At 40.6% G+C, this 16772-nt stretch overlaps 1 protein-coding gene across 3 annotated transcripts in view; it reads right to left on the minus strand.

Annotated features, from left to right (window-relative positions):
* Positions 1–16772, minus strand: part of FGD6 (FYVE, RhoGEF and PH domain containing 6) — a 74511-nt gene that overhangs the window by 43684 nt on the left and 14055 nt on the right. For all 3 annotated transcript variants that reach the window (XR_007504625.1, XR_007504624.1, XM_049792121.1), the window contains exon 3: positions 1821–1968. Coding sequence is in view for 1 of the 3 variants with exons in the window: in XM_049792121.1 (XP_049648078.1) it covers positions 1821–1968 (148 nt within the window). In the remaining 2 variants the exon portion in view is untranslated. The remainder of the gene's footprint in view (positions 1–1820; positions 1969–16772) is intronic.

The following is a 16772-nucleotide window of genomic DNA, read 5'->3' on the forward strand; positions in this document are numbered from 1 at the left end:
ATCACAGTCTGTTTTCAACCCCATTTGAAAGGCTTTTCACATACCAGCTGGCACTGAAAAGGCCACTTTGCATTTGCTCAGCCAAAGATACTCTGGGCCTAAGAGAGTCTCTAACGGGAGAACCGAAGCCATGCAAATTGGACTCTCGGGCACAGTGCTGGGAAGGAACCTTAAAACTCTAATGGATAAAAAGCATCAAAACAGCCAGATGCTTGTGGTTAGGAAAAATAAAAACAAGCCCAGCTGAAGACCAATGCAGAGACTGCTTCATTCTCCTCCGCAGCTGCTCTCCCCATTAGGAAGTTGGTCATTAATGCCCGGCTGCTGGCCACACGTGCCACAGGCAGCTGAAGCAAGATGACAAGCAGATGTTTCACAGCAAGCGCTGAATTATTGCGTGAAACCTGCCTGAAAAGCCTCAGAACAGGGATGTTTTCCTGTAAAACTCTGACGTGAAAGGTTGAGGGCATTTCTAGAGGCACACAAGGTAAGTTAGCTTCTATACAGGTACAGTCTGGCTTAGTGTCACAGGAACAAGCTTTTCCCTTGACTCTCTTTCCCTCCTCCCAATTTATTCCTCTCAGAAGATGTGGTTAAATGACACATCATCAAAGTCTTCTCTTCCAGCACTTTAAAAAGTCTCATTGCCTTTTTTTTTCTTCTTCTTCTTTTTTAATTATTGTTCATTTTTAAGGAAAGGAAGCAAATATAACTACTACCAAAATAAACAGAGCTGCCAGGACTGATGCTGAGGAGAGGCACTCGTCTATGGGGGCAGGCTGGTGTCAGGGTGTCCAGGTCTGAGAAGTAAGAAAGTGGGTATCCCCAAGGAGAGGGATAGGACCCCCAGAATTTCATTCCATTCTGAGTAGTTAGTGCTGTCTTCCTGCTCTTAATTTGCAGAAGAAATAAGATTAAAATAGGGGAAATCATTCCAAGCTGGCACTCACAGAAGCTAGCAGAAGGTCAGACCACCTCAGTTGAGCGTGGCTTATGCTCCTCCAAGGGCCACAACCCTACCGACGACAGATCTCTCGTGAGCACACTAACAGTCTCTCCTCAGCACCAATTAAGGAGTGATTAAGAAACAAATGCTGAAAGGCAGGTTGAGCCCTTTGTGTTTCATGCCATTGAAAAGGAAGAATTAAAAACTGGACAGATGACTGAACCAGTGTGCCAAGCAGTGATTTGGTAGGTCAGTATGCAGAACCTGCAAACGCAGAAAAGCTGTCTGCACAGAAATAGTTACTGGGACACAGCCTTTGCTGCACAGCCAAGACCCCCGAAACAGGACCATCCAAGCAAAACTACAGCTTCCAAAAGATTTTTCAGAAGGACCTTCTCAGACCTTGCAACCTTCGCCTGGCCCCTTTCCTTGGGCTTCACCAAGGCTAACAAATCCAAGGTTGATTTTACATGTTCAATGCACAAGAGACACTGTGCACTCTAGGATCTGCGAGGCGTAGACAGCCTCATCAAAACTGAAAATTTCTAAACGTACATCTGTGTATGTACCTCTGTTAGAGGGGCATGGTAGGCAAGTATACAGCTCCATGATTCAGTGAAAGATTAAGAGCAAATATGCCAGGTCATACACACTTTGTAGTGGGATATTTCTAAACTAGACCTCTTAATCTCAGGCTAATGTACACAAATTAAAGTTTTAGAAAAAAACCCACTAAACAATAAGAACGACGAAAAGAAATATATAAAGTTATGTTGACTCAACGCCTTTTCTTTGAAAACATCCCAACAGGTTACAACTTACAAATCAGCGCAGGAGTGAAGAATAGCTTCAGAAGATAAAGATAAAAAGATACCTGTTTATCTTCTTGAGGATCAGGCTCCCCTTTGCTGGAATCAGAATTTGTATCATCATCTTCATCAGAACTGTTCATTATATCTTCTTCATCTGACTGAAGATCTCCCATTACCACGTTAGGATGATCATGGCGTTCTTCTAAGGACCTAAAATTAAAGTATGTATACTTGATAAACACACCATACTTCATTTACGTAAAGAGCGTTCTGTCCACCCCCCCACCCCCCCCAAATAAATGGTCTACTTGGTACCAGAAATATTGAAAACAGTAGTGGGTAGCCTGAAGCTGATGATGACAGCAGTGATACGCTCTTCCACAGTGGACTCAGAACTCTGCAATATTTTTTTTTATGCTGGTATTGATACAATGCTCCCTGACAGCAAGCAAAAGCCACAGTTCCTTTGGAGTTTTTATGTTATTCTTGTCCATCAGAGTTTGCCTGACAGTGAAGTTTGATAAATCCATTGCCGTATTATTATGTGCAAGTATAGTGCAACATTTCTACTGTGTGCCAGAAGGATAAAGATAGATCATAGCTCTTTTGCTCTCCTCTCTCTCACAGCATCAGGACTTGTTCCAGATATGGTACTTGGATCAGAGCTTTCTGTTTGGAATTTTAGATGCATGTATATACACAGGGTTGTTTCTCAATGCATATGCTAAACAACTGTATCAGGGATGGCAGTATTATACTCATTCTGACCAATAATTCTTCTTAAAACAAGAAAACAGAATCTTTTGCGATCAAAAACTCCCATCCCCCAGAGACAGACACCTTCCAGGTAGCTGTCAAAGCTATAAAATATAACCTTGTTCTGCTGCTGTACAACGATTAGAGAGGTCTCTTTCCATTAGCTTCAGCTGTATTTGCAATACAGAAATTGCGTAAGACAGGCATACAACCTTCGTCCTCTAATGAGCCTCGACAACTTCAGTAGAGATTTAAGAAATGCAATTCTAGAAGGAAATAAAAAAGGGAGTAGGGAAAGATAAAGAAGAAAACAGAGACTAGAGGAAATAGAGCCTGAAGTTTTGGTAAAGTTACACAGAAATACAGCAAATCCCTGGGCTCCTACTTTTAATCCTTAAAAATACCTGGTAATTGCCAATTACACTAAAGCTGTGTCTAAATTCACGTAATCTGTGTTCAAGGCCTGCAAAAAGATGCTGGGATGCCACAGGCTTATTGTGATATGAGTCAAAAGTCATTAGCTACCCTATAAAACAAAAAGCAAATCCAGTAACCCTTGCCTCCAAGCTGCTGCAGCCAGCAGAGATCTCACTGTGCTGATCAACATCTAATTTTGGGCAGCCAATGTCTGTTGGGGCTACACACTTCTCCATATAGCTGCCCTCTGCCTCCCTATGCAAGGGCTGGTTACGACTGATCTTTTCTTTTCCTAACTTTGAATCACAAGAAAGCGGGGATGGAGAGCAACTCTTCAGACTCACCACCTCCAACTATCAATTCCAAGAAAACCTGGCAGCACAGATCCCATGGGAGGTGGCTGCCAGTAACCTGAATAGCAGAAGTAAGGAATACCAGCTGTGTAAGGATGCTCCAGCAGCCACAGCAAGATGTCAATTATTCAATATTCAAGGTAGAATTTAAAAATAAAAAAAGAAAAAACAAACCAAAACAACACACAAATACTGATCACAAATAGAAATATATTTAGAGATGAAGACAAGATAAGCTGGCCTGCAGACAGGCCTTTGTCAGCCGTGAAGACGTAGAAAAGATTAAAATAGCTTGGTTCTATTAAGACAACACAGGAAGGACTCGGGAAACACCCAAGCAGTTACTGTGTCCCAGAACCACATGGGGTGGGAGGATGAAGGATATTGCAAGCTCATCACCGAGGTCAAACGAGACCCTGAGCCGAGACTACAGCACCCAGGGTGCAGAGACATTCATTTATTTCAGTTTGGAAATTATGAACTTCACGCTGGAAGAGAACAGCCCCTGGAGACAACAGTGCACGGAGTACGCCAGGGATGGTTCCCACAGAGCCTCCACAAGCTTCAGGAAGGCCAAAAAGTGGCTTTTCACTGGAGCTTTCCCTGGAACCACACTAGCAGGATGCTAAGACTTCTGTAGTTACTTGTGAACATCACCAATTCCGAAAACTCCTTGTCTAGTCTATCTAATTCACAGTCAAATGACCTGTTGGCCTGAGAATGTTTATTTTAGCAGATTGTCATCTATAAAATAAAAGGATATGAGATGGCAACATCTTTATTACATCTGTAGCATTACATGAGGCAGATTTATCCCCCTGCTTTAGTCAAAACCTGCAACAGAAATAACTACTGCTATTCCTTCCTTTACTATATTACTCAGTTTTACCATTCACCTCTGCCAATCTACATCTCATCTGGGATTTTTTTTCACATTGCAAAATGTATTAAGCACTTTATCTCTAACCACACTGGAATTCACTTTTTAGTCCCTTATTTATTAAATTTTACTTTTGTTAATGGACATTTTATTGCCCTTTTTCCTATCCTTAATATTTGTTTTAATTGCTGCTTTAATTGAAAACATTATTTTCACACTTCTGAAATCACGGTTCTTTTGCCTAAGCATACTCTAACAGGATACCCACTCCCAGATTTTGCTATTATTTTCCACCTAAACTCTTCAGGGCAACTGTGCCAATCCTTAAAAGTTTTAGAAAATCTGCCCTTTTGGAAGTCAGAAACAAGTGTATTTCTAGGTGAGGCTGTATTCTGCTTGCGCAAATATAACCCCATCACCCCTGAAGGATGAAGATCAAACTAGCCAGCCTGTGTTGGGTGAAGAATTTTCTAAATGAAAGATTAATTAGAGTTATCTAATACAAAATTTTAAGTAAAAAGCCTACTAAAAAATTTTAATAATTAAATACTGATGATTTATGATGTTTAGTAAGTGTCCACAAATGAGAACCACTCACCTTATACTTTTTTTTTTTCTTCCTGTGAATCACAACAATGTTTAAGCAGTAAGGTCCTTTTCTTGCCTTTGTGGCATGCATGCACCTACTACTCATGTAAAGGAAACTACGAGAGCTGAGGGAACCATCTACCGAATCTTGCCTACAGTATCTGCCCCACCGGTCAAAGCACCTCAGACTAATCCCTACATGTCTTTATCCTCTATTTGCTCAGCTCACAGCCTCACACAGCCCTCAGGTTCTTCCACCTGATACATTTTGTTGAGGTTTTTCTGGTGGTGTTTTGGCTGGTTTTTTTTCTTCTTTCTTTGTTTTTTAAAGAAAAAACCACAGTAGATGATTAGATGCTTAATGACCAAAAGTCATTTCACACCCAGCCATTTTCCAGAACCAAGCAAGCCGCCAGTTCAGGGATAGGATGTAATACCGGAGCCATGGGTAGATGTACTCCTCGTGGTATCTGCAGTTGTGTCCTCTTCTTCAGAGGAGATGGGGACAAAGTCACTGTGTTGATCTGCCTTTACCAGCCATGTGCTGCAGAACATGTGACTCTCCTTGTACCTTACACTTTAACCTTTCAACATAAATACTATGGCTTTTCTATCGAAACAGAAAGCGGTTTTGGATTTACTGATTACTCTTTCTGTACTTTTACCTCTGAAGTCATCTGTAATGTAAGTGTATATATAATTCTGTTAAAGTTATCTCTGGAAGAAGTGAAATCCCCTGTAGCCTTTAAATGAGTTTCAAAATAGTAGTAAATCTTTAAATAAACACAATCTTTTCTACCACATTTCAATTCTTTTTTCCAAAATACCAAAAGCGTGCAGTAATGGTTATTTTTAAGCAGCTCTTCTGATAGGTATTTTGGGGATACTGTGAACTATCTCTGTCTTGTTCCCTCTTCATCACGATTCTTTGTCCTACCCACAGCACTACCAAGAGAAACTTCTGCATTATCAGTCATGTGAAACACCATCACTGCCAACTCACCGTGCTGCCCACTGAGTAAGAATATCTTGCCGTATCTTGTGAGCAAGTTATCTATATATAGACGTGGGGCTTTTTTATTTGACATGTAAAATGAAGGGATCATTAGTTTGCCTTGGAATGAGCAGTTTATGGGATGAAGCATATACATCGTGCTGTATTTTCCCAAGGCAACAGTAAAATATTAATGAAACAAAACGTGCTGGTCCTAGTAAGACATAACAGCAAGATACACTGTCAAAACTTAAGAACTGCTGTCAAGCTATTACAGCCAAAAAAAAAAAAAAAATCATAATCGGCATAAAAACCTTTTCTTGTCTTCAAAAGATGACCAAGACTAGTTCAGATGAGCTTATTTGTATTATTATAGAAGCTTCAAATACACCTTCATTTTCAGGAACTGTTGATTCAGATACTGCATAGGACACTATAGCCTGAAGTCACAATTACCATTTCAGTCTCAGTTCCCAATTAATTTAGAAGGCAAATAGTATTTTAGCTTGACTGAGATGATTCAGAGAGATTCTCTACCACGGAATGCCCCAACATTAAGTATTTTATAATATATTGGAATTACTTCAAGTGTTAGGATCACCATAACTACTAAAAAAGCAAGTTTCCACAGCTCCAAAACATTCATTAAAATAGATTCATCCACGCTGCTACTTTACACACATTTCCTTGTGATCTTCATTATATTTAGATGTTTCTTCTACTTCCAGTAAGTAATCAAAAATATTTAGGAATGCTGAATGAACAGAACCTTGCACCCTACACACTGCTAAATTGTTCTTTTCGCATCCTTTCCTTATTTTAAAAGGAGCATCCATTCTACTCTGCTTTTTGTAGGAGTGTCCCAGCATCTTTATCCTTCTTCTGTCTCTTCCTCTAGTATTTAATTGTAGGGGTTTTGTGGGTGTTTTTGTTTGTTTGTTTATTTTTAAAGAAAGCCTTCAACATACAGGCAAAGTCACACAAACTTAAGTTCCTACTCAACTGAAAAATGGCACCAAAACATCGGAGAGCCAATAAACATACCCTATTATAACACTTGATCTCAAATCCTTTTTGTATTGTTAGAGCATTTTGCTATCCTTTCACAGCTGCTTGCATCTCCCTTTCCTCCAGAGGCAACAAGTACTATTGCTGTCCATCCATTTCAGTTTTTAATATCACCAGTCCCTGCAATTAGTTTCAATAATTAAGACATGTTCAGCTGCTTTAAGACCTAAAAGCACACTGGCTCTCTGTGGAGGCAATAGCTGATAAGCCTGTTCTATTTTTCCATAGCGCCTTGTACTCGTAATAGCTGTAGGTAAGGCAGCATGTCTCACTGACCGATTCCCTCAATGGATCCTAGTTGTACGCTTCTGGAAAACCCCAAGGATAGCAGACTTAAAGAAAAAAAAAAAATGTTCTATAGCATCTTTTCTGTTAGGTCCTATCTAAATTCAGAATCTCTTTTCCAAGGTAGAAGGGCGGGCTGTAAATACAGAAATCAAGTTAAGATCCCAAAACAATTTAGGAAGCAATTATCTGATCTGGGTGCTCAAGACAACAGAAGATGCTCTTGGAAAGCCAAAGCAAAAATGAAATTATTGCTTGGTTAATAATTGCTTGATTTTGTTTAGTGCACTTCCTTTTGCTTTAATTTAATACTTTTTATTTAAGACAGTTTGATGTCTCTACCTAATATTTATTTACTGCAGGTTTTTGGAAAAAAGGAAATCAGTTCTAGAAAGCAAGCATACTTGGCAAAGCACAAAGATAATAATGAATACTAACCAAGCTCACTAGTGAGCTTCTATGGAAGTTTTAAGAAATGACAGGATTAATGACCAGCAAGATTAATAAAGGCATCAATTAATGTACTTTTTAAATGAGTTACATTTTGCTGCAATACCTCAGCTCCAAAACCATCCTGAAGAAGCCAACATCAGCACACACTTCTTTTCACAAACCAGCCTGGAAAGCGTAAAGATGAACTTCGTATCCCTCTAGATGCACCTGCACCCTAACCCATCATATTTACCTCATGATTTAAACTTCAGATTCTCTGAACAATGGTGACTGTCTACCACTATAGCTCAAAAATTACCTCCCTCATCATCCTCTTCATGTCCCCCTCCTTTTCATTTCTCCTGCAGGCATACCGGACCATAAAGCAGCAAACTAGGATGAAATGCAGCCTGGACCAGGTGGCTTACTTATCTGAGTGATTCCTACAGCATCAGACACCTCTCTGGTTTAATGGCAGACGGACAGATGGAAAGAGCTGAAGCTGCGATCACGTCTCTCCTCTCTAGGTATAATGGACAGTGTGAGAAAGGCTGGCAGATACCGCTGTGGCTCTCGTGGTGCTGGCTTGGCTGCCAGCACTGGGGACTGGTTGCCTTCTTGCAGCCAAGCTGCTTGGGTTTCAACTTCTCTGCCAAAAACGGTGCTTTTTCACAGCGAGGAGCAAGATAGCAAGGTGTCCTCTCAAGTAAGATTTTACATGATAGCATTAAAAGTTATGCCATTTGTTCTTCTGCAGTGAAAACTCAATGATTTTAGTAAGTCCTTTGTATTATTAGGACTAATAACAACAAAAAAGGCAACAGACCAGGAGCTTTTATTGGTCTGATGCTAAGGAATATGGCAGGCAGTTAATCTCGATCTCCGTTTTATTTATATTTTTTAAGATTGCCTAAACGGATCGCACCTGTGAGATTCCTTAGTTCCCTCTGCAAGCTATCCTTCCATAAGTGGCACAGCTGAGGAATGAAACAGACCTCTACAAGAGTCTTAAAAAAAAAAAAGGCACCACAAAACTAGATGCAAAAAACCTAGACCAATGAATCCATGATTATTTGCATCCCTTGTATCTGTTGTGCTATATTCTCGGTGGGCTGGTTAAGGAACTCTAAGGACACAATTACAAACATAAACACTCCCCAAGTATCACAGCTACAAAACAGAAACAACCTGCACTCAGCTGAGCAACTCAAAAATATTTTGTGCACATCAGGTTACTTTGTTTGAATTGCAGTTTAAAGACTTCAAGAATTGAAATAATTATTTTAAACAGTGTCCTATGTACTGTATACATGCATAAGCATCTACGGTTTTGCTAGGAAGTCAGAACCCTTGATGACAGCGATACACTGTCAAAAAAGAAGCTCAAGACAAACTATTTAAAATGGATTTTGGTTCAGAGCCTCTTGTACTTTGAAAGCTGGCTGCTGCCTCCCGGACAAAGGGCTGGCTGCAGAGAGAGGCCAGATGGGAACGCCGGGAGGTCGCTCCTGCCAAGAGAAACTCCAGGAACTACCCTCCTTGTCCTGGTCTTTACCTCTGGCACTCCCTGCTCACACCTGGGTTTTCTGGGCAAGGAGGATATCACAAACACTGCCGAGAGCTGCTGCCGCGTTTAGCCTGTTAGATCACGCTACCGGCGGCTCCTTCTATACTTGGCTGAGCATGTTGCAAACTGCAACACCTGACTTGCTGGAACCAAGTTATCCTAGCATTTGCAGCCAGCACCATTTAGTTCAGCATTTCTTATCACTGGGCCAAGACAGCACTTATTTCTTTCCTCAACATGAAGAAAAAAATAAATCTGACTCGCATTCTAAGCAAAAAATAAGCAAGGCATTTGTGATACGTGTTTCACACTTAATAAGTTTTGTATCTTTTTTTAAGCAATCCATTCTGTCAGTCACCCTCCTTCAGGCACACCATGACCAATACAGTCATGCTCATACTTTGTTGCATGGTTTTAAAAAGCACAGTTTGAAAAAGGTGCAAACAGCTCGCAGATTATCTCCATATTTAGCTCTGATTTGAAGGCACGAGCTCCCGCGGCCAGAGGCACCCAAGGACCGCTCTCGCCGCAGGCAGCCTCCCACGCTCACAGGAGCGATCTTCAGCGAGACCATTTGTTGACAATTCCTCAGTTCCTTGGAAAGTTCAACATAAACACACGCGCATGCTTCAGATGTTTCCACACCCGCCATAGAAAAGCTGCATTTAAAAAAAAAGAGAGGTCTCAGTTTTAAAAGTCTCCAAGAAAACCCACAGCGGGTCAGTTCAGCTCCTGAGCAGCGCGACACAGCTGCCATCGTGTCGCAGGACAGACGGTCCCATCGCCCTGCCTGCCTCCGCTGGGGTGGCCCCAGCAAAAGTGCCAAAAGCAGATTATGCCAATGTAGCAGAATATAATCCAAGAGGATACAAGGGGACAGTCTCCAGCGTTGGTACTGGCAAGTGAAACACTGCGGCAAAACCCAGGGATTTAAACCCTTGCCTGGAGGCTTGTACATGGGGAAGGAGTCACTGCATCAGTTCTTCCCATCACCGTCCAAAGCTGTGAGGAGTTACCTGCCTCCCAGAGTAGGTAGAGAGGGAAGTCTCTGCAGAATTTACAGCTTTTTGCCTTCCCTTATCGTTAATTCTCATTTCATAGGGAGAGCTGCAAAGCTCATGGCCCAACACCTTTGGAAAAAACTCCTGGCATGGAAGTGATAAACAATATAAAACTGGACCACCGAAATACAGCACTCATTTACAATCAGGACCTGCTATTCTAACTTCTCTCAATGCACGAAACAGCTCCTAGTGGGAAAAAGTTTATTGGGAAAGGACAGCGGGATCAGAAGACAAGTAACACTTTACTTTCCAGTCACACACATGAAAAAGAAAAACCACAACTCAACTCCAGCACCCACAGAAGAGACTTCTAGAAAACTATAATGAAAATGTGACAAATCTCCAACCGAACACATCAAATAGGAAAAGGGAAACAGACCAAGGGAGAACAAAATCTCCTATTAACAGCCATGTCAAACAAAATTTATTTTACCTTGCCAGTGCTACCATAACATTCCAAAGTATTAACTACTTCCGCTCCACTAAAAGCGGAGTTAATGCAAGGTCCTAAATATCTCCTGTATTGACTCATCATTATTTTTATGATTTTGGGGTGACTTTATCCCTGAAATCAGAGGTAATACCTGATACAAGTTGCTCATTCAATTTAGAAGTAACACACAACCTATTGCCCTCCATTTTTTACATGTCGGGCACCTAGAAGATGACAAAAGAGAGCTAAGCAGCAGAGTACTCAAAAGGTAGTGACTTAGATCTAAAATAAACATGGAGTGACTTAACTCTTAAACACACAACTGCCTGCATGCATGGGAGCTGACACAGCTTCCTGGATAGTCTGCTGGAAAACAGAGGATGAAATAGTTTGATTGAGACCAACATAGACTAGCTGTAAAGAATAATTGAGCTGCTTGCAAGATTGGACTTGAGCTCTCTCTTCCCCTATTCATTTGCACAGATTAGAAGAAGAATGGGATTCAGACACTTTTTCTAAAGTTTTCAGCTCATCTCAAAATCAATACAGAACATCCAACCCCCAGGAACACCACTGGGAAAAAACCAAAACAAAACAGAACAGAAAAATCAACCGAACTCTGTGCAGTTGAAATCACTAGGCCATAAGGCTCAGGTTGTACCTATCAAAGTAGCAGTTTTGATTAAAAACTCCTTTCATTTATTTACATGCATCTTAGATATATTTTTAGTCCACTTCTGCCTGAGTGGAGCTGTTCTTCATAAGCGCAAAGATATTTTAAAGAAAAACTAAAACTTGCGTAAACTTAATATTTTTAAAAGAAACTTCTTGGATTCTAGCATCTAAAATAAAACCTGCATTCCTAAATTTTGCCCAGTGCATTGAAACAACATAGCTGCACAGTTTTATAAGCCTATTGGTTAAAGCATCTTTAACTGGATCAAATAAAAATGTTGGGTAAATGAGGCATATTAATATCACTGTTGGCATTTAAATAAAAACTAAAGTTAATATTTTGATTGCTTTCTTTCCCAACATTTATTTTATGCCTCCCAAAATCTTACTGTTACATATACAATCACATTAGACCTTGCTGCAGTTAAAATATCACCATACAAACCAGAGTACCATGGAGTTTCACAAGCACACTTCCTGAGCCAACGCTGAAAATAACCCACAGGAAAAGGCTGTTGTTGAGCATATAAACGGGTCTTTCATCAATTCTCATGTCACATTTGAGTCTCCATTCTAGATCCGAGATAGTCTCTGGAGCTACATTTTGTTAACCTGCAATTTATACCACGGTTGGCAACTGGAGACAGAGCGTGCGTGTTGGAGGCGGGGGAGAAAGGCCAACATCTAAGCGACAAATATGCAACTTAACTTGGCTTCCCCCATCTTGAGGAAAAGGAAATACATACTAAGAATGCCAAAATTAGGAAAAGCACAAACATAGAATAAAAGAGGAAAGAAAAAGATAAAGCGGTGGAGATTAATTTATGAAAGTGCGTGACACCTGAGTTCCTGTTCTCCATAAACAGGGGGGGTTAGGAAGCAGGCTAAAGGACGCGGGGATTTTACGCGCTGCTTTGCTTTCTTCAGGCTCCCCCTCATCGCATTAAGCCACCCTTTGGCTGAAGGCAAGAGCTGACTCGCTGAGCTGAAGTGACATCACCGGGAGGAAGGACGAGGACATCCTTGTATTGTACCAGGGGGATCGATGGGAACAGCACAGTTAGGACATTTTTGCCATCTGTGGTGAGCACTTCTATGGTGAGAAACAAAGGATAGAGCGGTTTACCCTCAAAAAGGCTCTTTTAATGCGTACGGAGTGCACATGCTCCAAGGTTAATGTGATGCAATTTTTTAGACTGCAGAGGACTGTGACAAAAGTAACCACCAAACCTTTTGAGGAGAGGCAGAGGGGTTCACCCAGCAGCCCGGCACTGCACCCCAGCAGCGCCCGCCTCGCCGCTGCTACCACCATCGGCTTGCTCATTCTCATACCCACACACACACCTGGCCGCAATTACACTCAGTAAAAAGATAACATCAAGAACTTCAACTACATCTATTTTTATGTAGCACTTGTAATACCATCCGATAAATTAGAAGTCTTTCATTACTGCACCTCCAACTTGGTCAAAAGTTTCCCTACATGCTGTGTCCATGCCAAACTGCTTCACCCACCCCTTTCTTTTACCAAAATCAACAGGGAGCCCTTGAAAAGGTGGATGAAAGAAATACCAAAGACAAAAATTCTCTTTCATGACAATCTCAGATCTTCACAATTGTTTTCATTTTGTAAGACCTTTCAAACCTTTTCAAGACTGGATTGTACACTAATGGACTTGGTATTGGAAAAATGCAGTTCTCAAACTCCTTTCTCTCCCTCATTGGAGAGGGAAAGCATAGGACCTCAGAATCTTTCCCAACATCAAAACAGATTAAATCAGCACATCTCAAACACATTTGGATGAGAATGTGTCAAAATTCTTTTAAAGCAAGAAAGTTCTTATTCATTCTGATTTAAAAAAAAAAAGGGGGGGGGGGGGGGATTGGCATACTTCTCCCAGACTGCCTATCTTCTTCATATAATACATGCATTTTATTTCAAGTTGTACAGCAGGTTAAACTGTAAAGCTGTATGACCAAAACCCACTTTTCCTTCTCTTAGTGGAAAAGCAGACCACGGAGACACTGACTTGCATAAAGTTTCTAGCAAGGAAAGAAAATGCAAAACACCCCATATGCTTTCCAGAGCAAAAAAATTCACTGCACGTCTTTCATATAGTTTCATATGCTACGCTAGTAGTACAAAATAATTAACTGACATAGAATAATTCCAGACCCAAGGACAGTGATTTGACTAGCCCTTGGGGAAGAAAAGGAGCTCAGAGTGGTATACAGCCCAGGATGAGGGTCCCACCATCCGCATGCTCCCAATTCCTTCCCAAAGTCCTTGTGTCAGAATATCAATATTCCCAAGCAACAGTACTACCCCTTCTCACCAATATTCCCATTTCTCACCGATTTGGACTCTGATTAGACACCCCTAACTTTATTACAGAATTTGTTGCTTCATAGTCCGTAAAGGCAAAACATGAGAAGTCATCAAGACGGCATATTCCTTATGTTCTCTAGCCAAGAATTGCTTTGTCCATTCCCTGCTCCTGAGCCTCAGAGCCGGGACTGCCAGATAGGCTTTGCATCCAGCCTCGCGGGGGACGGGAAGCGGAGATCTGAGCCATCTGACTCACTCCTTACTGACAAGCCCTCGGAGTTGGCAGAAGACTACCAGCTGCATAACACGTAAATGAGAAAGCGAGGTAGGGAAAGGAAAAGAAAAAGGCAGGCTTGAGGAAGCAGAATACAAAAAGAAAGCCAGTGATAACACACGACCACAGATAATGAAGCCTGATAGGAAACCTAAATAGCGTATTATCAAAGCTATTCCATTAAAACCCAAGGTACAATTACAGAGAAAGAATTTAACATACAACTAAGGGTGCCAGAAGCCGGCTAGAAGCAGAGGGGGAGATGGGAAGACAAGACAAGACTGCAGAGCTGATGGAGGAAAAGGAACCTGCCTTCTTCAGATCAGAAACTAATTCATTATTATATTTAAGAAGCAGATGAAATCCAAAAAATCTACATATCTGACTTCTACCTATCAGGAAGTTATATTCTTCAATAAAATTCAGTAAAAAGAAAACATGGGGTTTAATATATAACACTTTCAATACCTAAAATGTATTTCGTGCATTCAAATCTCAGCATAAGTGTTTGAAAACTGGTTTTAAATGCTATTTAGACCCTGCAGTATTTTATTAGTGTTTCTCTTGTGTTTTTGAATGGGAATTTTGCAATTGCAAAAAAAACCCTTCCCTAATACAGCCAATCCCTAAACACCACCACATTTATCTGGTGTAATACTGCCCACCAGAAACATGTTTCAATGCTGACAAAGTTCAGTACATCAAAGAGGAATATATATCAAAGCAAAGTGCTTAACCACACAGATTTCAATACTAAATTCAATATTCCAGGAAGGCTTTCATAGACACTTAATTGACCTCTGGGGACTCAGTCACCAAAGCAGAATTTAGTCCGGAAGACTAAACTTGTATTTTACATCAAGACGCTTATTTCTGGAAAACCAATGGTTTATTCTAAATCAGCAGGGGTGGGAAAAATAGGAAGCAGCATTTAATTAAACCAACATTAAGATCTCAAAGGACTGTTGTCACATGGTACTCCCCCCTAGCCCTTTCTGAAGAAAAATCCTAGCCGGAAACACGACACAGCTATAAATTTCGTCAAAATCAGTTAGCAGTGATGTATATTTCCAACATCTTGAAGGAACACTGTCAAAAGTAGCCAATAAATACAGTATGCTATTCGGTGAAGGAGCAGACTCATTCAACCTGAAGTACAATTCTCTTGCCTAGAACAACGTAACAAATACCAAAAGGAATACCACAAGCTCCAGAGAAGTTTAAGTTTCTGTTTTCTGCAGCATAACAGATGTTCCAAGGCACGTTCATTGTTCCTTTACATCTTTAGATTACTGAACAAATGTACACTCAATTTTACTTTTAGTTTTAAGGAAGATTTTGCTGTCCTCCTCAGAATAAAGGTTTGTCACTAAGAAGAGGATAACCAATGCATAAATATTTCTCTTTCATTAGGAGGTTTTAAAAAAAAATAATGGTGTTACTTCAAAACAGAACTGTTAAAACTACTGGTCTCTGACAACGTTAAAATGAATTGCAGCAGTACCAGCAGCACTGACTTTTCACCTCACTTTTCAGGCCTAAATCATTCATTTCTCAAAAAAACAAATCCAAATAGCTGCTTTTCCTGTTGTTATCTGCAACTGGATAATGATATTTAAAACTTTTTACATTTAACAGCATAACACATTCATCTTAATTATCCATTTTAAATTGGTAGTCAAACAAGTAGACTAGGACAAAATAAACAATCCTTAAAAAAACATTTCAAGATAGGGTTTTTTTTCTATTGTGGAAACAAAACATGGAATATCTGCTCCCAAGGTATTGTCATTACTTTCTTTATTGAGAATATTCCTCTGAACTACTTAACACAAGCAAAACCCATCAGTGTCCCATCAGCAGCACCTGTCCCACCTCAGTGGTTCACACACCGAATCGGGACCCTGGTTCTCTTCCTTCCAAGGCCAAGTCCACCTTCCGTACAAGGGAGGCTGACATCCAATAACTCAAAAATCAAGTGGTAAGTAACAACTGATACCCACCATTAACTACCTGGGACTGCCACTTGCATGTAAATCCCTGTGGGAAGGCCCAAGCAAACGAAACATATCTGAATTTAGTAAGACACATGAAGTTAGGATAGGAGCATTAGAAGGTACTACCATTCTCCATTAACGCATACTGGTTTTACCAGATGGGATCAGGAGGAAATTTCTCAGTAACCACGAAGCACTGGGTACATTATGAAAATTTTATTTCCTCCTCCAGAAAGAAATGTAATGTGGGGTAAAGACACCACCGAACTCTCCTGGTAATGGCAAGCCTGACATTCAGACTTAATATACTGCGTATGTGCTATTATGACTAGAAGTGTAGGCAATCGGTCTATTAATTTCTCAGAAGAACAATCTCATTTGTACATTGGCTTTAATCATAAGATAATTTGCTTTGAGATCTCCATTAGCAGTGCATTACAGGAGTTTTATGTGCCATGATCTATGAAAAAGAGCTAAGTGCGTGTTCTGACAGGCTGGGGAAAACACGAGCAGTAATTATTTCAATAACATCAGCACTGTTTCTCTAACCGGTTTTATAATACCACCTGGCCCAGGAAATGATAAAAGGCTCTTAAAGAACTATGCAGAAAAGGTAAGACGACATTGATAAAGAAGCTTCAAAGGATTTGAGATAACAATGACGGGAAAACTGGAGAAGCCGTCTGTCTGGCTCCATCTGGGCAAGGACCCTTACACCTCCCAAGCCAGGGCCAAAATGAATACCTGTACCTCCCTCTTCTAGCATCAGGAGACCACTGCCCCATTGTGTCCCCTTTTTTCCCCAGGGATTTCTTTGTTCCCCGAGATCTGCTGAAGTAACTGCATGCATTAACAGTTTCCTAAGGTAGTTTCTGACTACATAATTTAGTTTAAAATAAACA

This window comes from Accipiter gentilis, chromosome 34 (genome assembly GCF_929443795.1).
Source record: "Accipiter gentilis chromosome 34, bAccGen1.1, whole genome shotgun sequence".
Lineage (NCBI taxonomy): Eukaryota > Metazoa > Chordata > Aves > Accipitriformes > Accipitridae > Astur > Astur gentilis.